The following is a 23743-nucleotide window of genomic DNA, read 5'->3' as shown; positions in this document are numbered from 1 at the left end:
GGTATTCTGCCTGAGGAATCTACTTAAGTAGATCACTAGGTTGTTAGGACATTTCCTATTTACCACATTACAACATGTGGCAGTGTTACCAGACTTTGCACTATTACATACATACAAGGCTTCCCCGTCTTCCAGCTTCTAGTAACATTCAAAAAACTTTTTTATACAGCCCCAACCAACAGGCTTCTTAAAGCCCTTCTGGCTTCCTTGTAACACTCACCTCAAAGCCCTCCCACTGCCTGGTGCCAAGGGCAGAGCCCCACTTTCAGGTCCCAGAGTCTCACTCGGTTATCTAATGCTGCAGAACTTTAGTGGCTTAAAATGATAAGAGTCATTTGTTTTACTTCCCTGCTCCACACTGTTTTCTGGAGCAATGTGACTGGGGCTTCTCTGCTTTGAAAATGGCTCACTCTTGCGGCCGGGCACAGTGGCTCATGTCTGTAATCCCAGCACCTTGGGAGGCTGAGGCAGGCAGATCACCTGAGGTCAGGAGCTTGAGACCAGCCTGACCAACATGGTGAAACCCTGTCTCTATTAAAAATACAAAAAATAGCCAGGCATGGTGGTGCATGCCTGTAGTCCCAGCTGCCTGGAGGCTGAGGCAGGAGAATCACTTGAACCCTGGAGGTGGAGGTTGCAGTGAGCTGAGATTGTGCCACTACACTCCAGGCTGGGCAACAGAGTGAGACGCTGTCTGAAAAACAAAACAAAACAACAACAACAGAAAAGGCTGGCTCAGATGGCTGGCAAGTTGGTGCTGGCAGTTGGCCGGGAGCTCCGCCAGGATTGTCTGTCAGTGACCTCAGTTCCCTTGTATAGGTTGCTAGGGCGTCTTCGTGGAATGGTGGCTGTGTTGCAGTAGTGAATGTCCCAAGAGTCTGGCAAAAGCTGCATCACCTTTTATGACTTAGCCTTGGAAGTTACATGACAACACTATCAGCATTGTCACAGGCCCTCCCAGTTTCAAGGAGAGGGAACATAGACCTCATCTCTTAATGACAGGAGCATCCAGCCTCATTGTGCAAAGGCATGAGAGAGAGGAGGTAGTGTGGTCATCTTTGGAGAGAACAGTCTGTCACAGAACAAATCCACATCAGCAGATCCCCCATTCCATAGCCTTTTGTCTCAGTCCCTTCTTCAGTTTTTTTTTTTTTTTTTTTTTTTTTGAGACAGAATCTCGCTTGCTCAGTCTTCCAGGCTGGAGTGCAGTGGCACGATCTTGGCTCACTGCAACCTCTGCCTCCTGTGTTCAAGTGATTCTCATGCCTCAGCCTTCTGAGTAGCTGGGATTACAGGTGCCTGCCACTACGCCTGGCTAATTTTTTTTGTATTTTTTTAGTAGAGACGGGGTTTCACCATGTTGGCCAGGCTGGTCTCAATCTCCTGACCTCGTGATCCACCCACCTCAGCCTCCCAAAGTGCTGGGATTACAGGCATGAGCCACCGCGCCCGGACAGCCCCTTCTTTTTTACCTTAGCTGAGCAAATTCTAGTAATTTAGTTTTTACCGCTTTTTTGGATGATACGTTTTCATTTAAGTATGCCTGTATACACATATGTCAATTCTTTCCTCATCTGTTTTTTGCCTGAATATGTTATGGTGGTTCTTTTTATTAATATTAAAAAGGGCCTGGCATGGCGGCTCATGCCTGTAATCCCAGCACTTTGGGAGGCTGAGGCAGCTGGATCACCTGAGGCCAGGAGTTTGAGACCAGCCTGGCCAACATGGTGAGACCCCATCTCTACTAAAAATACAAAAATTAGCTGGGCATGGTGGCCCACGCCTATAATCCCAGCTGCTCGGGAGGCCGAGGCATGAGAATAGCTTGAACTTGGGAGATGGAGGTCGCAGTGAGTTGAGATTGCACCACTACACTCCAGCCTGGGCAATATAGTAAGACTGCATTGCAATAAATAAATATATAAATAAATAAATAAATAAATAAATAAATAAATAAATAAAACTTGAACCCATCATCTATTAGGAAAATCAAATTCTTTAAAGAAAGAAGATTCACATCTAATTCACATTCCAGTTTACATTTGCAGATCAAATACTGTAAGCATTTACTGAAAAATGACAATGATAATTCTTTTCCTAAAGTAGCCCATGAGTAGTGTTGAAAAATAATTCAAAACAGGCTTGGAAATGATTTGCTGTTGACCTGGGTATGTTTCGCAGCGCGTTGATGGTTTTATACCCTAAGGACAAGCCTGTTAAGCATTCATTCAACTAATACTCGCTGAGTACTGTGTCAGCAGTTGGGTTTACATTGGCAAATGGAGCCAGACATGGTCCTCCCCTCATGGAACATGTCATATGGTGAGGAAGATGGGCATTAATTAACACGTAATCACCAAATAAATGTGAACTCACAACTTATTAAATGTTATAAAGGAAAGGAACTCTGGGAGTATCTGGTGGTGAATCCTGACATAGTCTCCTGTGATGAAGTGCTATTTTGGCAGAGATCTGAAAGGTGGAGGAGACATAATCTTCCCAAGAGGCACATGAGTGTGTATGTCACATCCCTGTACAGATCCATGTACAGACATCTGTGGATACACATACTCCTGGTTTACAGACATTTCCAAGAAAGCTGTCACTTCTGCTGCCATTCTGTTAAGAGACCACATAGCAAGTAACCTCTCGAAAAGCGTATGTTCATACAGGCCTTACAGAGCAGAGGTCTAAGTCAGCCTTTGTCATTTATGAAGAAGTACTTCATTTTGAATAATGGTGATCATTGTAAGCAAGTACAATGGATATAATGGATAAAGTACAAGAATAGTTTTCCAAGTATGGTCTAGTGGGCCCTGGAGTGAGGTCATCTGTGAGGTCAAAATGATTTCTTTCCTTTTTTTTCTTTTTTAAATAGAGAATGCAAGTCACAGTTTCTGTTTTATAAACACAAACTTTTGTATTATAAATACAAAATAAGAAAAGATAGTGATATGTTAGGTGTTATGAAAGGCGAAAACTTTATAAAAACTTCAAAAGGCTGCTTTCTGCATCTGCATCAACGTAATTTCATGATTCTCTGCCAATTTCATTTATAGAAAGAATCTCTATAATCAAATTATCATTCGTGTTCATGCCCCCCGGAATATCTGTAGGAATACAGTTTATTGTCTGCCCCTCCACTCGAAAGGAGCCCTGTGTGTGTCTAGTCTGCTCTCAGAACTTTGTCTTCATGAGCAGCCACATCATAGAGAGGAGCCTTACAACTTCTTGAATCCCACAGCTTGACAGTGGTATATAGGGATCCTGCAATCAGCTGTGCTTCATGGGTAGGAGACAATTTTACTGATGTCTCCCAACCTGTATGTGACATTAGGGATGGCAACATGAAAGAACCATCTTTAGTTTGGGGATCCCACAGTCTGATATGCCTATCTGTGCTTCCAGATGCTAAACATTTACAAAGTGGAGAATAGGAAATACAATTAAACACTTTATTTCCTGTAAAGTTGACTTAAGATTGCCAAACACGACATTCCACACACTAATTTTATGGTCCCAAGATACACTGCAGATTTCTTCAGCATCTTACCACAGCACTGAGGAGATTGCTTCCTTGTGGCCAGAGAGGGTCACTATGGGAGTCCTTGTTAGTCCCAGCTGCTCTGTTTTCTGTTTCTTTCTTGGTCAATTTATGGATTCCTCCATTTAATCTTCTTCTGTAGGGACAGTAGACCAGATACTTATCATCTTATCCCAGGAGCCACTGCAAAATTTAGTTCCTGAGCTATCAATAGCTGTAGAATCTACACTTGTGCAGCAGTGTAGGGTTTTCACTTTGTTTCTCTCGACATTCCACTCCCATAAGAGGATAGTCTGATCCGTAGAGGCACTCAGTAATAACACAAACTGTCTTTATCACCCAGGCCACATCTTTTACAACATTCATATGTCCCACAATTGTCAATGTTGACTTTCCTTCCAAGGACCGGATTCGAGAAGTTACGACACAAGAACCAGTCAAGATCCATACCTCTGTCCCTTACACTGAACTGGTCCAGTCATCGTGGACACATCATTCTGGTTGGGGTGCAGTATACTTCTCCACGTATTCTCTTTCCACAACTTCTTCTAATGAGGTGTTCTCCCGTTCCATGTGTTTGACCAAGGGCATTCGCAGAAACTGACCCTTAATAAGGAAATCAGACTCCACATATTTGTGGAACTCATTTCTGCCCTTTAGTAAGTAATTGATGATGTTACTAAGGTCAACACTTTCAGAGACAGCAGGGATTGAGAAGGGAACATCATCGATGGCCTATTTCTTGTGATCAGTGTAGAAGCTTGTTTGCAGCTGAGCCATGTCGGGGAGTGCACACGACTTGCCCACGGTTATGGGTTAGTAGGCTGAGAACGGGAGCTCCTGTGTCTTAGGACTACAAAGAGACAGCTCAGAATTACACTGCACAGGTAAGCGAGAAGCTGCAGTCTCATCCCAGACTCTGCTTTCTCTCCATGGGTCTCCTGATTTTCATAATAACACTGAGACATGATTTGCCTTTCTCTCATTCCTTTTGTCACGAGCGTCAGTGTTTTCCAGAGACTAGGTGGTGTGATTGATGTGATTTATCTCGACAGATTGAATTCAGAAGCATATATGAAAATTCAGCTATCATCTATTAAGCCAGACACTAAAAGCTTTGCAAAAATGTGAAAGAATGACATTCTTCTTGTTAAATTTTTTTTTGGTTTTGGAAAACATAGTTATTTTTCATAATGATGTGTTATTTATGTTAACATGTAATGGGTTTATTAGAATGAATTTAAAGGTATTTCTAAAATTTCTGTTTTAACCTATAATATGGCATTTACTATAGAGATAGCCCACATTAAAGTTTTTTTGGGGTTCGCAATAATTTTTAAAAGTAAAGGAGTTTTGAAACCAAAAAGTTTGAGAATGACTGAAATATGGCATTCGACTTGACTTTAAGCGTGTTACTTAATCTCTCTGAGACTCTATAAAATGGGGATGATGATCAAAGTACTTCCCTCATAAAAGGATGAAAGGAGTTAATACATGTCATGAGCTCTTAACAATACATGGCGCAGAGTAAGTATTCAATATATATTAGCTTTATTATCATGTTTAATATGAAAGCAAAACTTCCTTGACTCCAAACACTATTGAAGCACAGTTGAAGAATTCTTCCTTGTTTTTGGAGCCATCTGTATTGTTTTTGTAAAACAAAATATTCCAAAGGGAAAGAAACAGGATTTTGTGATTTTTCTTTTGAATTGAGATAGAACAGGGGTTTTTACTGGCAAGTGATCAGGGTGTGGACGCTTGAAGCGATGTAGATTCAGAATACCTTGAGGTGCTTTTTCACACCCCCTTCCTGCTGCACTCCTCAACTGTCAGCCTTACAGCCACGGTTCTGCTATGTTCAGAATCACGGAAAACAGATGGGCAGATCTGGAAAGCTTGTTTGGAAAGCTCCACAGAGACTGTGGTGGGCGTCGGGGCTCCAGTGTCCTAGACCCAGAGCTGAAAGGGAGGCTCACAATAAGGGACATCTCATTCAGTCCCCACACTTTTCAGATTGAGAAGCCAAGGCTCAGAGGGATGACTGGCTCACAGTGGCTCACCCAGCGTGAGAGAGACCTAGTCAGGACGATGACCAAAATGTTCCTAATTTATAACAGAAAGGATATGAGGCTTAGAATCAAAACTGTTTTCAGTCTCGGTCTAAAGCCTTAATTGGTTGTCTGATATTAAGCAACTTGTTTACATCTGATACTCAGTATTCTTATTTGTAAAATGGAGTTGAAAGTATCCACCATCCCAGGGTTGTGAGAAGGATCCAATAAGGCATCGCATGAAGGCCCTAGGACACTTGGAGTTGGTATCTTTCTGGTCCTTTGCATGAGAAGTCCATAGAGAGGACTTCTCAGAGAAATGAACAGTTCTTTTCAAAAGTGCCTTAAATACTGTGCTTTGTGGTTTTGTAACATTTTCTTTTTTCTGTCTTTTTAGGACAGCCCAGAAACTTGCAGGACCTGTGCCGAATTAAAATTCGACAATGTATAGGCCTTCAAAACCTAAAGCTACTTGATGAACTACCAATTGCCAAGGTCATGAAAGACTACTTAAAACACAAATTTGATGATATCTGATATGCCAGAACTGTGAGCAAGATTAGGAGTTATATTCCAGATACTTAAAAGGCTTTTTGCCTTGCACAAAGTATATCCTATGCAATTTCTGATTTGCTGTGAAATCAGAAAGCAGGTATACACTTTTGGGTTTTCTGTTTGTTTGGTTGGTTTTCATTGTAGGGGAGGGATTTTTTATATATATATAAAAACACACACCACATGCTTGAAGGTCTTAATTTGGTTTCTTGGTCCAAGTTTAAGAGGTCCAAGCTTTGTATACAATACTGCATTTAGAAAAATTGTCTTTTCTTAAATGATACAAGCAGGTTTGGAGTGGAGAATTTACCCTTTCCAAATTTATGGTTTCCTTGGTAAGCACGGTATTCTAAACCAGTAGAGAGCACTTGTTACCATTTGGAGGCACAGTTTCACCCAGGGCGACCCTGGGTTCTTTTGGAAAATGCCCTAAGAAATGTTTAAAGTAATGCTGTCACCTCATTCATTTTTAATGAGTACAAATTGGCCGTTTTAAACTGTTCTTTTTCCTAATTAATGTAGCTTTCGGATGACATAAATCCAGTACCTCTGCTTTTCTTTTGGTGTGCTCTTGTTTTTAACTTATTTTTTTTTTTAACAACTGTAGTACACTACCCTGAGACACTGTGTCTCGATTTCTATCTCTAGTTAGAGTTGTGCTTTTAAAAAAATTAATGGGAAAGAAAATAACTTTGTGAAGCCAGTGTATTCTGTTTTTAAAACTGTGCCTGCAGTGCAATACTCTTTCTGGTGTATTTTATCCATTATTTCACTTGCTGGTCATCATTTCACAGCCAGCTTTGACATGCCCGTGAGAACAGGAGCCGCCACTTTAATTTTCATTGCAGAACCATAGTATGTCAGTTGCAATTTCCATTTTAAGCTACATCTTTAACTTCACTTTAAGCAGAAAATTTTGTACCCTGGTGGTAGAGTCTTCCCTTAAAAATAGTTAAATCATTTGGCTTTAATGGTTCAATAATTTGGGGTGGCTTCATGGTGTTTCTTTTCTTCCCAGTTTAAAAAAAAAAAAAGCTTTTTAAGGGTAAAATCTTTAAGGGGTACACATTTATAAGTCTGGCTAATTTCTAATATGCTAATTAAACATTTCCTATTTTAAGGTTATATACAGTGAGGCTCTTCAGGGCAATTATTTTCTGAGTTGATTGGGCATATGTTTGCCGTGTAAACACGTATATGATAAAGTGTCAGTAACAATGGAAAAGGTCCCAGAGGCATTAGGCATCTAAGATGATGCCCTCAGAAACATATTCTGTGCTTGATTTGTGTTATTAACTTCAGAAGAACCTTTTCAAATGTCCCAGTATCGTTCTTAGTGCTTTGGGAAGAAATATTTACACACTGTTAATAAATTTGAAGTTTACAAGACGAAGGGCTTCTCTCGTCTGAATTTCTAGATTTAAGTCATGAAGTGTAAAACGATTTCACCCAGAAGTGTAACTAAGCAGAATTAGGAGCTGTCTCTGGCTTTACCTTTTTCAGAGCCAGCAATGCTCTTTTCTCAAGCACAGCGTTTGTTCTCTTGGGTGCAGGGTAGTTCTGCCGTCTTAAACTCTGATCTGCTTGTGCCTAAGCATTGCACAGGTTTCCGAAGACGGGCAGCTTCAAAGAGGATTATTCGGGAGATTGCTGGTGTGGCCCATAGACTGTTTTGCAGGCAGCCACTCTGAGTGTGGCCAGTTCTGTAACCATCCCCAAACTAGCTGGAGCCAGATGGATAGGAACGGGTAGTCTGTCCTTTTCCCCATAAAAATGTTCCAAAAAGTTATCTCCAGAGACAGTCCCTTATGAAGACAGTTGCCGAGCTATATTCTCATTCTTTAAACCAATACCCAGGTCAGGGCTAGGACACACTAGCAGTGTTACGGACATGGTGTGGCTAGAAATGAATTGAGTGTGACTTCCCCCTAAAACCCCAGGCCCAGGGATATGAGGAGGCAGAGGGGTGCCTGGAGTTTCTGCACTCTGATCAGTGATGTTAATGTTACACTTGCACAAGGGCTTATTTCCACATATGTGTGTGTTAATTTATTCACTTAGTTTCAAATGATTTTCTCTCCCCAGCCATTCAGAGGTTTCCAAACTAAGCCACTGAGTTTGAGTCAGGGAATTCCAAGTGAAAAGATCAGATTAAGGTAAATTCTTTGTTCTGTATTTGCTGCTGTGACTTCAGAAAAGAAATTATGAGAGCTCTTCCTGGAATTTTGAAATTTCTATTTAATGAAGAAGTGTATAATTCCATTATTTATTGTTTGAGGTTTGATTTATCTGGAAGCTTAAAAAGAATGTTTTATTTTTGTTGTTAATAAAATCCCAATCACATTTCACAATAACTAAAATGTCTCCAGGTGGGTTACTGGTAGATTATAGTGGTGAAACCTGCAGGTCTGCATTTGAATTGGATTGACAGAGAAGCATTCCGTGGTCACATAATGAATAGGGAGAACAGATATTTTCAGAAAAATCAACTGATTGTTTTTTCCAGAAACAGAACAGAAAATGTTCAGCATATTTTCAAATTTGTCAGATTCTTTTATGTTTCCTTTGAAATTTATTATTTAAGCCTATTACTAAACCTTTATAAAAATATATTTGGCAAATACACCAAAGAAACCAGCTTACAAAAGATTATGATCATTAATGAACTGCAAACCTCATCTTTCGATAACAAGGTTTTGTGTTTTTTTTTTTTGTAAATATTTGTGTTTATAAATGTACAGCAGAGTAAGAGTGTTTTTTAGATTATTTAATTCCCATATTTCTAAACTATTTACTACACAGTAATCCATGCCTGTTAGTTTGGAGGACTTGACTGTTTCGTTTTTTAATTCATTATCAGTCATGCGTGGAACAGCGTTTCCACTAGAGAATTCAGTGTCCTGGCAGTCGCAAGAGTACACATCTGGAGCATGAGGGAGTCTAGCATGATTTATCAGATGCACAACCTAAGAGACAAGAATGTGTAGTTTAATGACCAGCGTGGACCATACGAAATTGAGATTCTAACTTTCCTGCAGAAGCGCTCATTAGCCCAGGATGTGATTGGGATAAGGCCATTTGCCCACAAATTTAGCTTTCATGTAACTCCTAGTGTGTTATATCATAATGTATTTTGTTCTTCCTTTTTAATGTAAGTTTTGCTTTGGGTCAATTTGAATTAAAAAAATCAAATCTGATTTAAAACATGTTGGAGTTGTATTTTATTTCCAGTCTACCTTAACTTTTTAATATGTCCAGCTATTTGGTGAAAATAAATAAAACTCTATCCTTCCTTCATCAGCATTTTAGATCGCTGGAATTGTTTAAGAGTATGATGATGTGGAAAACAATACCAGTCTACATGGTCACCAGATAAGCCGTTTCTTACCCTCCTTTAATTTGTGTAATGCATTCTGCAAATAGCCACCAACAAAAGATTATCACAGTGTTGAGTGTATCGATCCAGCGCTGGGCCTTCTCGGGCCATAATCACCACCTGCCTCATGCATGCCACACCTTGACTGACGACAGGATTTAGACCACGGCGTTTCTAAACGTAGGACAGCATGCAGTCAAAGCAGTGAATCTGACGGAGTTACCCTGCAGGAGATGAAGCAAAACAACTTTGATTTCACGTTTCCTCTATAAAACATAAGCACAGCTTGATTCAGGAGAGACCCAAGTGAATGTGAATGATGGTGTGCTACGAGAAAGGGAAGAGGGACTGCTTAGCACCCCATGCAGAAATGGGATGTTTTGGAATTATAATCTTGTTGCAGCCTTGTCCAGGGTTTGGCACGAATGAAGGCCAAGAATAGGACATTTGAAACTATTTCTAATGATCAGCAGGGGAGTTCAGCTTTGAAAAATTGCTGTGTTGCCTGGAAACCTTGAGATCATTCCTTTTCCAATATGATAGAAGCAGTGTATTGTTTTCTCAGCTGAAAGTCAGTTTACAAAAATGGTTTATAGCTATTGATAAAACATTATCTACTTGATAAAAAAATAGTTCCACATCTCACTTATTTGGATATCTAAGATGAAAGAAAATGGATTTGTATCCTCTGCCTGTATTTATATAACTTAATGTAACCGTGTGTGCTTAACTGAAGGAGTAACAGGGAAGTTTTACAAGTTTTGATGATAGAACTCAAGATACTAAGATACAAAGATAATTTTTCTTTATTCTATCTTTAGTTATTTTGTTATTACCTGTTAAATGAAACAAAGGTTCAGCCAGCATATGGCCCACTGGATCTCATGACTTCTCTTGTATGCCCCTGACAAATAGTGTTCCACGCTTTGTAATATGTTTCCTGAAGACCATGGCTCATTTGACAGATATTTCTTTATCTTCCAGAAGAACTCTGATTCCTGAGTGACAGTCAGCATTCTGAATCACATTTGAAAAGACTGAGTGATTAGTGTATGGCCTATAAAAGATCATTAGTGTGGGAGTAAAACCCTGAACTAGCCCTGTTGCCCCAGTGTTTGGTGTCTCACTGTCCTGAGTGAGTATCTTACACTAAATGGTTAGATGTGATCTTTAAGTCTCATTCATCCAGCTATGCCTAGAGCACCTCATGCTGCTTTCCAGTTGTGTGTCTGCAAGGCAAGGGGTTGATTCATTCTGACCCATCCACCTTTAGAAGTAAAGGATCACATTCAAGCACAGTATTTCTCTTCTTCCGCAGATGTGACCTTTTAAAAACATCATCATTTGTAGTTATTATAAATTTATTTTATTTTTGAGACAGAGTCTCGCTCTGTCGCACAGGTTGGAGTGCAGTGGCACAGTCTTGGCTCACTGCAACCTCTGCCTCCCAGATTCAAGCGATTCTCCTGCCTCAGCCTCCCAAGTAGCTGGGATTATAGGTGTGCGCCACTACGCCAGGCTAGTTTTTGTATTTTTAGTAGAGATGGGGTTTCGCCATGTTGGCCAGGCTGGTCTTGAACTCCTGACCTCAAGTGATCCACCCGCCTCAGCCTCCCAAAGTGTTGGCATTACAGGCGTGAGCCACCACGCCTGGCCTATAAATATATTTTAAATCTTTGTTCCAGTATCTTGAAAATCTCACTGAGAACCTTTATGTTTCCTTTTTATTAGAGCACTGTTTTAAATTAAAAGTGTAATGTTATGTTACATTAAGAAGTAATGAAGTGATTCACTTTTCTGTGAAACAGTAGTTTATGAATCAGAACAGAGATGGCTGAATTTGGACAATGACATTCAGTTGAAGTTGAGAAATTTGGTTATGTGATGAGTAGACTGACCCTTTGTGACTGACACAGAAGTACTCCAGCTGCAGAGATTTCCTATTTTATCTGGCAAATGTAGTCATATTTTTCTTGCTGCTCAGTTTTGAGCTAATGTTGCTTTTCTTCCTCTGATAGTTTTAGGTCAGGTCACTTCTTAGTTTTCTTTTTCTTTACCAGAAAAAAGAACACTTGTGGGGCATGGACTTACTGTACATGACCATTTTAGATTTCTCTAGAGAGCTTCTAGATTTTCCCTCTCTGAATTCTGGTCACTTAACCCTTTAGTGAGGCACATGCCTGTGTACAAGGTGTAGGCTTAGCCTCATCAGGTTGTTTCAGTGTGCTGGTTTTAGAGTTCCCAAATGGCTTATTTTCTCTGCCTTACCTGGGTAGAAATACAGCTTATCATTTTGGAAGAATGCCTCATTAGTTGGCTACAGCCATTTTCCATCTTGGGTATGAGTCCACTGGGCAGAGTTCCTTGAAGACAGACACTGGGTCTTATTTGCCTGACCCTTGAACAGTATTTGCCAACAGAATCCATTTTCCAGGGCCTTAGTGGCATGTGGCATTTGGTCCCTAGCATGTTAACTTTGTTCCTTCAAGGCTCCAAGGAAACGAGGGCCAGGTCGTTCATAGCTTTAAGTCTCAGCTAAGTATGTCCCTCCTAATTCCTGCCAGTATTGCCTTTGGCTCTTCCTTCTTCCTTCCACCGCCTCCCTTCAGCCTCCCTGCTGTCAGCGTCACCTGGCAGTGGAACCTAGCTACTGGTCTCGTGTGGGCACTAAGACCTTCAGCAGAGACCACTGGATTTTGGTTGCCAGGAATTGTATCAGTCAGGATTCTCCCTCCCTGAGCCCCCACAGCGCTACAAGCCCCCGAAGGAGGCAGGGCAAGGCACACTCTGGATGGCTGACTCAGAGCTGCCCCCGAGTATCTGCAGGCTCCAGCTGTGCTTGGACAGCACTCTCCGTGAAGCTGGATGGGGACTGAGGTGGAGCCCCCGCCCCATCTCTTCCCCGTGTTGCTTTTTCTGCAGTGTTTCCTACACCGCATGGGTGGTATCATTCTTACATAGGAAAGCCCTGGCTGACCTGGTCCTTGTTTGACCATTTCTGCCCTCTTTAGTACCTGCCTGGCACAGTGCCTTTCACACTGGATACTCCCACAGATTTTCAAGTGAATCCTAGTCCAAACCCTTCCTTGGGCAGGTGGGAAAGCCAGGCCTTCTTATGCTACCAGCTGGTCCTCACCGTCCCGGAATTGGTGTCACTCCTCTCCTGCTGGCATCAGTTGTTTTCCACGGAATGGAAATCACCCCATAATGAAGACAGCAATAAGAGAGTGAGGCCCATTTTGGCAGAAGTTGGCAAGGCTTAGGGTTTCACATGTTACACTTCCTGGATTTAAAGCTCACACATCTATAAAATGCCTGTAATTTCCTGTAAAATGTGGTCCAAGAGTTCAGCCTTAGCCTCCACCATGCCTTTCGTATAATCTTTTTTTTTTTTAATTGAGACGGAGTCTCGCTGTGTCGCCCAGGCTGGAGTGCAGTGGTGTGATCTCAACTTACTGCAACCTCTGCCACCCGGGTTTGAGCAATTCCCATGCCTCAGTCTCCCAAGTAGCTAGAACTGCAGGTGCGCACCGCCATGCCCGGCTAATTTTTTGTATTTTTAGTAGAGGCAGCGTTTAGCCATGTTGGCCAGGCTGGTCTCGAACTCCTGACCTCAGGTGATCTGCATGCCTCAGTTCCTGCAAAGTGCTGGGATTACAGGCGTGAGCCATCGCACCTGGCCGCCTTTCGGATAATCTTGACCAAAAGGAAATGTCTTGGGTTCTAGGACTCCCTTAGGAACTCCATGTGTCCTTTGCCAGCCTCAGGAGTGTGGCGGTAAGAGTTACTTCCTAGGCGAGGATGCTACTGCTCTCAGCTCTGCCTGTCCACTGTTTACGAGATGGGCAGGATAACTGAACACGTGAGCCTGCACAGAGGCCAGTGGCATGCATACTTGGCTTGCTTTTTCTTTTAGCTTTCATGACAGGCAGCGAAGAGACTGGTATACTGCCATCGTTTCATTATTTTTTATGATCCCTCACATTTATAACATACGCTTCCACTGAAAAGAGAAAAAGAGACTTGGGGAGGAGTAGGGAGAAGAACTTGGATATTTTGTCTTGGAAATAAAGTTGAAATAAATATCCTTGTATCCGATAGCACCTGTTGGGTTGTTGTATACATTTTACAGTTGACATTTACTTATGTGGCGTCTTCTCCTGACGTTTCTATAAGAAGCTGATAAATTAATCTATCAGTTTGTTAGATCATTAGGCAAGTAAAAAGTAAGATTGCCAATTTCAGTGTGCTGGTTTCAAGACTCATGTCATTAGAGTTTATCCTAATTTATCAGCCTTCGAGACTAAGTGATGCTTTATCCCAGAACTGTTGACTCAAATATACTATCTGTAGAGCATCTTCAGGTTCTGTGTTTAAAATCACAGTGCACATGTCAATGACAAGGTGATCATGTCTCTTTTGCAACTTCCTGTCAAACCTAATACCAGGTAGGTTTGAAAGTCACCACCCCAGCCTCCCAGCCCCATGCCTGGCAGGTGTTTTTAGGGCATGAGGTGTAGTGGCTCAGCCCTCCACCTGCTGGGGTAATACCAGTAGAGTAGAGATGAACGGCCCTTGCCTCCTACCTACCCTTGTCAGGAGAACCTTGCCTGAGAGGAATGGAGTGGGACACACAGCAGCAGTTCAATGACAGATTCTAAGGTGGGCCTGGCGCCTGGGATGGAGACAGGCAGCGGTGACAGCAGTAGCATTCTTACCTAGGATCCCCTCAAAGACGAGGGCACAACATCTTGTCTGGGGCCAGGAGAGCTCTGCCACTGTGCCCTGCCTGCACTGGAGGCCTAGAAAGCAGCTGCTGCTTTGCTACAACCCGTTCAGAACACATCTTTAGTCCTGCTTCTTATTAAATCTGTTCTCAGGACACATTTGTCCTATAATGTGTAAATGACGTAAGTTTACCACCCACCCCAAGGGGTGTGTGCATTTACATTAAAGCCTTAGATGAATGGGGATGAGGTCCTGATACAAGGCATGCTGGTGCTGGGTGCAGTGGCTCACACCTGTAATCCCAGCATTTTGGGAGGCTGAGGCGGGCAGATCGCTTGAGGTCAGGAGTTTTGAGACCAGCCTGGCCAACATGGTGAAACCCCATCTCCACTAAAAATATAAAAAGTAGCCGGGTGTGGTGGCACGTGCCTGTAATCCCAGCCACTAGGGAGGCTGAGGCTGCAAGAATCACTTGAACCCGGAAGGTGGAGGTTGTAGTGAGCCGAAATGGCGCCACTGCACTCCAGCCTGGGCAACAGAGCGAGACTGTCTCAAAAAAAAAAATAAAAAAGCATGCTGGGGAGGAAACTATAGCTCTGCCTCATCCACATCCACGGAGGGAAGGCTGGGCCTATAGCTCCACTTCTGGCAGGTCAGCTACAATTGTGCAGGGCTTTACTATTCACGGCCTGTGGATTTAGAGTAACCTATGCTGGAATTTTCTAGACTTTCCATCCCTTTCATCCCACCAGAGTTGGTGACAGAGAGGCCGGTGCCCAGGCAGGAGTGTGGTCTGCTAGTCTGCGGGCTGGGGAGAGCAAAGGACTGGTTTCCATCCTGCTGCACACCAGTCTGTACCCAGGACAGCAGCGGCCTCTAAGGCCAGCTTCTTTGGGCGTTCGTGTTCCAGTTGGGAGGATGCCCTTTCCCTCCACCTTCCTTGCCCTTGGGTCTGTCTGTGTCCTTGGGAAACTCCTGGTTGGAAGGGTTGCCCCACAATTCCTCTTTGTAATGGGGAAACTGGTTTGTCTGCCACGTCGGAAGTCCCTGGAAGGCAGGGATCTGGCCTTAGGCTTGCGGCCCAGCAAAGAGAACGGCGCTGTGTGTGGTCCCTGGCTGGCAGGTGTTTGGGGAGTGAGGGCAGGCCCCGGTCCTAACCCTGGTGCCAGGTGAGAGAACTGGAAAGGAATCAGTGATTTGTTCATGTGCGCACTCGAATCTACAGTTTGTCCTTCCCATGCGTCCTCACCACCGCCCCCTCCCCCCCACGGTGGGTATTCTGGTCATTTCCACAGGTGAAGAGGGGGAGGGGCATCTTCCCTTCTCTGCCCACTTGTCAGGGCCTCTCACTGGGATGGCTTCCCCAGGCTCCTGTGCTGGCATAGCTCACCCTCCTGGCTCCCCACGGGCCTGTTTTGTGACACGTGTCCCGCTGTCCTGTCCTGCTGTGTGTGTGTGTGTGTGTGTGTGTGTGTGTGTGTGTGTGTGTGTGTGTGTTCGTGCTCCTCTGGGCTCCAAATTCAGGGCTGGGAAGCCCTTCTGAGGGGAGACACATGACCTTTCCCAGGAAGCAGGTCTGTGGCGTTGTCACCATGTCCAAGGGGCCTGTGATCTCAGCAGTGTTAAGGCGCTGCACATGGGTGCCCCGCGATTGTTCCCCAGCATCTATCTGCCTGCTCTGCTGAGCTTGCTGACGTCAGGTGACTTGAGTGTACTGCACAGGGCCTGCCGCCTCCTGCCTTCTGGACCTCGGGTTCCCACGCAAGGCCCTGCCTCAGGCTGGGTGGGTTTAGAGACCTTGGGCCGTGTGGGTTTGGAGGCCTCAGGCTGAGTGAGTTCGGACGCTGCCCCCGTGTTCCCCGAGTTCTCCCTCAGCTGTCTTTATGCTTCTTCCCTTAACTCCACATGAGTCCTGTTTTCGATGCGCAGAGAGAGTCTGTCAGCACTCAGGAGGGGGCCTCCAAGCGGGGAGGGGACATCAAGACTGAAAGAGCCTGGAGGGCTGCCCGCTGGTGCTGATGCTGGGCTCGGCTCCGGGGCTGCATTGCTGCCGGTCCACTGTGCCCTCCTTTGCCCCGACGCCTTGCAGGCTCCTGTGGCAATACCCAGCCTGGCTTCCTCTGCAGAAAGGCCTTTGGAGGGAGACTCTTACAGCTGTGAGGGGATGCAACGGCGATATCAAGTGTCTCGGTGATGAGCTGTGACATTCTGGTCACCAGGGTGTGCTCACCTGCCTGGAAGGACCGCCCCACCCCAGGAGAGCCACTGTGTAACCGACGCCAAGCCCTGCAGTGACTGGTGGCCGGACAGGGTGGGGATGCCAGCACCTGAGTTCGGTTGCTGCCTCATCCATGAGCCAGGCTGGCTCCCAGGTGTCGAAGTCCTTGTGGCATGCACTTCTGGACAGCTTTGTGCCTTAAGATAAAAAAGCACAGGCCAGGCGCTGTGGCTCACACCTGTAGTTCCAGCACTTTGGGAGGCTGAGGCAGGTGGATTGCCTGAGGTCAGGAGTTCGAGACCAGCCTGGGCAACATGGTGAAACCTTGTCTCTACTAAAATACAAAAAATTAGCCGGGCATGGTGGTGTGTGCCTGTAGTCCCAGCTACTCCAGAGGCTGAGGCAGGAGAATTGCTAGAACCTGCGAGGCGGAGGTTGCAGTGAGCCAAGATCGTGCCACTGCACTCCAGCCTAGGCGACAGAGCGAGACTCCGTCTCTAAAAAAAATTTTTTAAAAAGCATGTATATAGGCTCTGCGTGGAAACATCTAAACCGTGTGTTATATGAGGAGCCTGATGAGCCCTTTGAGAATTCTGTGGAAACACTTACTCATGAAGCCTATAATTAAGTAACTTTGGCTAGCTTCATGGAAATGCTTGATGTTTAGGAAGTTATTAGAGGGTTCAAAAAAAAAAAAAAAAAAAACCCTACCCTGAGATTAACCGATACCATTACTTCTTACTCCATCTAACAATTATTTAATTAAAAAGTACTCTAATGACCTTGTGTTTTAGTGGGCAGTAATAAAAAGCCCGCATAGTAGAAGCCCATCTTCCCATGACATGCACTTTGAGAGATCTTTCAGGTCAGAGTCTGTCCCCTGGAAGTGACACAGACCCTGAGAGGAGTCCCGCGGTGCTTCTAACTCAAGCCTAACCCCCGTTCGGTTCTGCCCTGGTGTTCCTTACTGCACATGTTCACAAAATCTTGGGAGGGTTTAGAAATGACCCTGGTGAGTGCCTCTTGCTCATTCAACACATACTCTTTCAGCACCTATGCTGAAGGACCCGATCTGTGCCAGCACTCGGAAGGAGCCCACGTGGGAGCCCAGAGGATGGGTGAGAGGACAGAAGCAGGGCTGGCACGGGCAGACTGGGCTGGGTGGAGATCAGGGACTTCTACTTTCCAGATTCAAAACATACGCAATCCCTGGGCTGTAGAATTACAGTACTCTCTGCATTAGTGCAGGTGAGCAAGCATCTGTACCCACTGGAGAGCTTTTTAAAATAGTGCAGGTCCTTCCCCCAGAATTTCAGATGCAGTGGTTCTCAGGTGGGGCTTAAGAATCTCCGTGTCTATCCGGGCATGGCGGCTCACGCTTATAATCCCAGCACTTTGGGAGGCTGAGGCAGGCAGATCACCCGAGGTCAAGAGTTCGAGACCAACTTGGCCAACATGATGAAACTCCATCTCTGCTAAGCAAAAAAAAAAAAAAAAAAATTAGCCAGGCATGGTGGCACATGCTTGTAGTCCCAGCTACTCAGGAGGCTGAGCCACAAGAATTGCCTGAGCCCGGGAGGAGGAGGTTGCAGTGAACCAAGATCGTGCCACTGCACTCCAGGCTGGGTGACAAAGTGAGGCTCCATCTCAAAAAATAAAAAATAATAATCTCCCTGTCTAACAAGCACCCAGGTGAGGTGTGTGCTGTTGGCCTGTGGACCCAACTTAGAACCACTGTGTGAGGGTATTTGGACTCTTTGTAGCAAAAAAAGGACAAGGTAAAAAAAGAAAAAGAAAGAAATCTTACAGTCACTATGAGATGTTACAAAAGCCACCTGTCTGCTTCTCCATGAGTCGTAAGTAAAGATGTAGTGATTTTTCAGAACCCACACGTAAAACTGAGTCTTTTTATTTTATGGGCCAGCCTTGAATAGTTCTGCATGTGTTATGTGAACAAAGACTACAAATCTCTCCTGCTACACTACAAGCTGACTCGACATCTAGACCTTTATGTCTCCAATTACCTTTTGCAACTACTTAATAAGTTGGGCACAGACAAAACCAGTAGCCTGTAGTTCTGTTATCCTGCTGTTCAGTCTTGTTTAGTGGCTCGTAAATAATAGTGTGTGCCAAACATTAATAATGACAGCCCTAGCCTGCTCCAGGGACGATGACTCTAGCTGCCTCAGCCAGCATGTGCCTTGGCACTGCCCGTGAGGCGGCCTGCCAACGAAGTGTCTCTAAGAAGCATGGGTAGCATTGCCCCAATTGCTGATAGCAGATAGAAAACACCTTGCCAGCTCCAGCTGGCTGCAGCCTGACCAACCTACCCCCTAACCCCTGAATAGTAAAAGAAACCATGGCACCTATGAATCCTTTCCCAGCCACTCAATGCGGCCTGAGCTTCTTGCGGGGGCATTAAGAAAAATAAATCAGCTAGGAGGTGAGCATAGCCTCCCATCAGATGCTGCTGCTACTGTGGGTCCTGGAGCCACTGGTGGGACCCCTGACATAGAGTCATCTCTGCATGGAATCTGCCTGCTAAAACAAAGATGGGCTGCCAGGCATGGTGGCTCCCACCTGTAATCCCAGCACTTTGGGAGGCCAAGGCAGGCAGATTGCTTGAGGTCAGGAGTTCGAGACCCACCTTACCATGGAGAAACATGGTGAAACCCCGTTTCTGCTAACAAATTTTAAAAAAATTATCCAGGTGTGGTGGCAGGCACCTATAGTCCCAGCTACTCAGGAGGCTGAGGCAGGAGAATCACTTGAACCTGGGAGGTGGAGGTTGCAGTGAGCTGAGATCGCACCACTGCACGCCAGCCTGGGTAAAGAGCGAGATTCCATCTCATTTTTGGTTAACGGCTTTTTTAAGATGTAAGTGTTATACAAAAAATCACACACATTTAATGTGTACAATTTGATGGATTTGATAGATTCACCTTTGAAAGTGGAAAAACAGGCCGGGTGCGGTGGCTCACGCTTGTAATCCCAGCACTTTGGGAGGCCGAGGCGGGCAGATCACGAGGTCAGGAGATCGAGACCATCCTGGCTAACACAGTGAAACCCTAGCTCTACTAAAAATACAAAAAAATTAGCCGGGCGTGGTGGCGGGCGCCTGTAGTCTCAGCTACTCGGAGAGGCTGAGGCAGGAGAATGGCGTGAACCTGGGAGGCGGAGCTTGCAGTGAGCCGAGATTGCCCCACTGCACTCCATCCTGGGGGGCAGAGCGAGACTCCGTCTCAAAAAAAAAAAAAAAAAAAAAAGACTGGAAAAACAGACAACTCTGAAGGAAAAAGCACATCCAAGTTTCTCTTCAAAGTACAATCATCTACTACACACAGCCCAGGACTGGGTCCAGCCTGCCCTGCTCCAAAGCCTGACCAGTTTTGTAGCCCCTCTTAACGAGAACACAGCCTGTCAAGATGTAAGGGAGACGGGCTTCAGAAATCTTTCATCAGGCAAGTGTGCTTAATAAAATATTTAGGGTCTTTGAATCCTCACAAAGATTTCAATGGTCATATTTTCCAACCTCTGTATCTACTAATTTGCCTAACAATATTTTTCTAGAGGGAAATGCTGCTAGATCCCTGGCCGACTGGTTCAGGACCCCAGACAAGTCCTGGCTTGCCATAATATTGATTTTATTTGACTGTTTTGGGTTTGGAGGGACAAAGTGAGTTTGATGAAAGGTACATGTTTTGGAAGTAAGTACATGACTTTGTGTTATTTTTCTCTGAGCCTTCATTTTAACATTTTTTTTTCAAAAATGAAAAAGGAAAATTGTCCTCTTACCCACTTAATTGTTTTTTGTGGTCTGAGTCTATTTTTTTCCTCAGGTTTTGAATTTCAGCACAGAGGCTGGTGCGTTGCAAGTGTCGACCCCTTACTTAGAAGTTTTATTCTGTTTTGGTGGAAAAAACAGACTCCTAAAGTTCATCAGTTAGGTTGGTGATTGACATGGATTCCTTCCTTTCCTTCCTTCCTTCCTTCCTTCCTTCCTTCCTTCCTTCCTTCCTTCCTTCCTTCCTTCCTTCCTTCCTTCATTCCTTTCGTTTGTTATGTCCAATGCTCCCTATATCTGATGCGTGGTAGTTGGTCCTGGAGGAGGAATGGGATCAGGAACGCACCTTCCAAATGTTTAGACCCTTGGAGAATAAAGAAGATAAACAAAAATTATTAATGCAGTAACACTAACGCAAGGCTGCCGAAGAATGAGAGATGAACAGCTTCCGCAGTGCACTCGCGAGACCTGGCTCCATTTTCTTCCTGATTAGCTTGCTAAATAGACAAAAGAGCCTAACCTGGCCTCACGCAGGCTGACATTGAAGGCTGGCTGTGCTGGTAATGGGTGGCATGACTCTGGCTGAGTCATTTGCCCAGGGTTAGAGGCATGAGCTAGGGGCTCCTTCTGCTGCCACACACTGTGATCCTAGCATCACAGAGAAGCCAGCAGGGGGAGAAACCAGGAACTCAGGGCAGCAGATGGAGCCAGGAGCCCCACATCAGTTGCCTGTTACGACGCTCCCCTCTCCACCCACCCTCTTACCATGGCTTATTAGAGGTGGCTTATGAAAAGGCTGGAATCCATGAAAAGGCCTGTTTTGCTCTGGTGGAGGGTTTAGCACCATAAAACTCACTTTGTAAAAGTGCACCAGCTGTGATAAATAAGCTTAAGCCTCGGTAATCACTTTTTCACTTTTACCAATTACTCTAGGCTGCTTTGTGACAGAAGTTAATACCAAGTAAGAGTTTTCAAGAAGCCTCATTTTCCTTGTCTAATTAAATTAAATACTTGAAAGGTGATTTGCATCTTGATTTTCCCCCCATTTAGTTAACTGAAAATTACAGGGTCTTTCAGGAGTTTGAGTCACCTGATTTGCAGGCTGAGCCTCTGGGGTCAGGGAGCCCTCACCCTGGGACCCTCTCCTGCCAGCATCCCACCCACCGGTTTTTTGTGTGCAGCTGTCCATGGTGAGGCCCTTGGACCAACACTACCCGGGAGAATTTAGGGAGGGCATGCCTTGTTAGTTTTCTAATACTGTCCAAAAATCAGCACAGGATGCCTTTGTCTCCAGGCTTTTAATACTCCCAACATGAAGCGGGTCTTTCTAGGGTGAGAAAACACAAGGACAGTCTCATCCCATCCAGTTATTTTTGGTGCAAACCAGTCACAGAATTCGCCTGGACTGAGTTCATCGAGTCAGCGTCTCGAATCTTCCTCTGTAGTAAAGATCTGGATTATTTAACCACTAGAATTCCTGGCAAGGTATTTCAATGGTGACAACAGGATGCTGAAATTTGAGACTTACAGTACTGTATTTTCTGTTTTTTCCCCTTCTGCCCTTTGTTTCTGAGATAACACACATGCATTGGAAACTCTAACATGCAAAAGTATTTCCTTGGACATAGGAGAGGCCTCGGGGGCGTCAGGGAGCCTGGCCGATGCGTCGTGTGAGAGTGAGTGTGTGAGTTTGCCTGAACATCTGAAGAGTCGTCATCTGTAAAGTGACTTTGTCTTGTGCAGGTTTCATGTTTGAATCAAATTATTCAGCAGTATTTCTGCTCTAAGTCACCCCCCAATGCACATAATTACTGTGCGCATCTTTTGAAAAGTCCTTTTTTATTTCAAAATGAGCACATACCCTTAAAATATAATCAGTGAACAAATACCTTAGGTAAAAAGTGAAAGCCTGTTCTTCCTTCCCAGTGCTAACCATGTCGTGTGGATTCTTCCAGCTCTTTCTCTGTGCATCTATCTGCATGTAGTTTACAAAAATGATCTCTCTGCAGCTTACGTGTTTCTACTCGCAGAAACACTTTCATGTTACCATGCGCGGATACAATGAATTCTCGTTGTTGGCTAAATAATATTCCACATTCGATTTTTCTTCCAACCAGTATAAAGAGCCTTCCCCATGGCCAGGTGCTTCTCCAGAAATACAACAGGAACAGGTTCTATTCTACTGTCTTTCTCTTGCTGATTTTTTTTCTGGAATCTAAAGTATTTAACCTACTTCCCAATCACCTTATTATCATCAAGTGCTTTTATTTTTTCAGGCTGAAATTTGCTTGTTGTGTATTTGTTTATTGTCCATTTACATAAAAATATAAAGTCCATTAGACCGATATTGCCTGTCTTTACTGATAAACCCTCTCCACTAAAACAGTATTTGGCACGTGCCAGTAACTTAAAAACTATGGATTCTATGCATGGATGGATGGATGGATGGATTGTCTACGGATAAAGGCAGTTGGGGAAGAAGTAGAACTGCTCGTTGATGACCTTGATTGGGTTTTCTTAAACTTCCAGCTCAATTCTACCTACTTTAGACAGTTAAATGGAGACACGACTGACTCTTATTTATATTCATTTTCTCTTTATATGTGCATGTGTTTACCCATTATTTTGTTAAAATATTAACTACTTCCATACAGATGGGCAAACAGGCATTCCCTGAGACCTCCTGGATGTTAGATACCTCATCCAGATCCAGGAACTCCAGGACTGGCCCTCGCCCCAGCAGGTGGGCTCTCTGGCACCTGGCTTCTATGCAAGGACCAGTGTCAGCTGAGACTGGCAGAGCCCTTGTCTGGAAAGTTGCTCAGTGTTTTTGATATCACCCCTGCCTTCATAGACTTGATAATATTCTGGTTTACTCTTTCAAGAGAATCATTTGGCTTTAACCTTTAAAAACACAGATCAGATATGTCACTCCTCCTCTCAAACCTACTGATGGCTTCCAACTCACCACATCTGAAGTGCTTCCCATGGCTTCCAGCCCTCTCTGGCCTGTAGCACTTTGCTGGAGCCGCTCTGAGCCCTGCAATCCCCGCGTGCAGAGCACACACCACTGCCCTGCAGCCTTTCTGTGCACTGATGGCTCCTCTGCCAGAAGCACTCCTCCCTCTGGAACACAGGGCAGCTCGCTCACTCACGCCAGCCTCAGCCCGGAGGGCACCTTCTCCAAGAGCTCAACCCTGGCCCCTTGGCCAAAAGTCAGACTCCCTATTCCCAAGCCCCTTACCATGCTTTATGTATTTCATCATAGCATGACATACGTATATATGTCTATGTGCCTGGACTATAGCAGGCCCTCAGCAAATATTTATGGAATGAATAACTGAATGAACTAAAACATCCTGTAATGGGTATAATTTTTTTTTTTTTGAGACAGAGTCTTACTCTGTTGCCAGGCTAGAGTGCAGTGGCACGATCTTGGCTCACTGCAACCTCTGCCTCCTGGGTTCAAGCAATTCTCCTGCCT

At 44.5% G+C, this 23743-nt stretch overlaps 1 protein-coding gene and 1 pseudogene across 1 annotated transcript in view; one reads left to right on the top strand and one right to left on the bottom strand.

Annotated features, from left to right (window-relative positions):
* The window catches only part of ASB7 (ankyrin repeat and SOCS box containing 7), a 51260-nt gene extending 41903 nt beyond the window's left edge, over positions 1–9357 (top strand). The window contains exon 6 of the mRNA XM_055277065.2: positions 5996–9357. Within this exon, the coding sequence (XP_055133040.1) occupies positions 5996–6135 (140 nt within the window). The 3' untranslated portion in view covers positions 6136–9357. The remainder of the gene's footprint in view (positions 1–5995) is intronic.
* LOC129481731 (ribosome biogenesis protein WDR12-like) lies at positions 3083–4324 on the bottom strand (annotated as a pseudogene).
* Positions 9358–23743: the final 14386 nt, after the last annotated feature.

Source organism: Symphalangus syndactylus, chromosome 5, assembly GCF_028878055.3.
Source record: "Symphalangus syndactylus isolate Jambi chromosome 5, NHGRI_mSymSyn1-v2.1_pri, whole genome shotgun sequence".
NCBI classification, from domain to species: domain Eukaryota; kingdom Metazoa; phylum Chordata; class Mammalia; order Primates; family Hylobatidae; genus Symphalangus; species Symphalangus syndactylus.
This window is presented reverse-complemented; position numbering and strand designations above follow the sequence as displayed.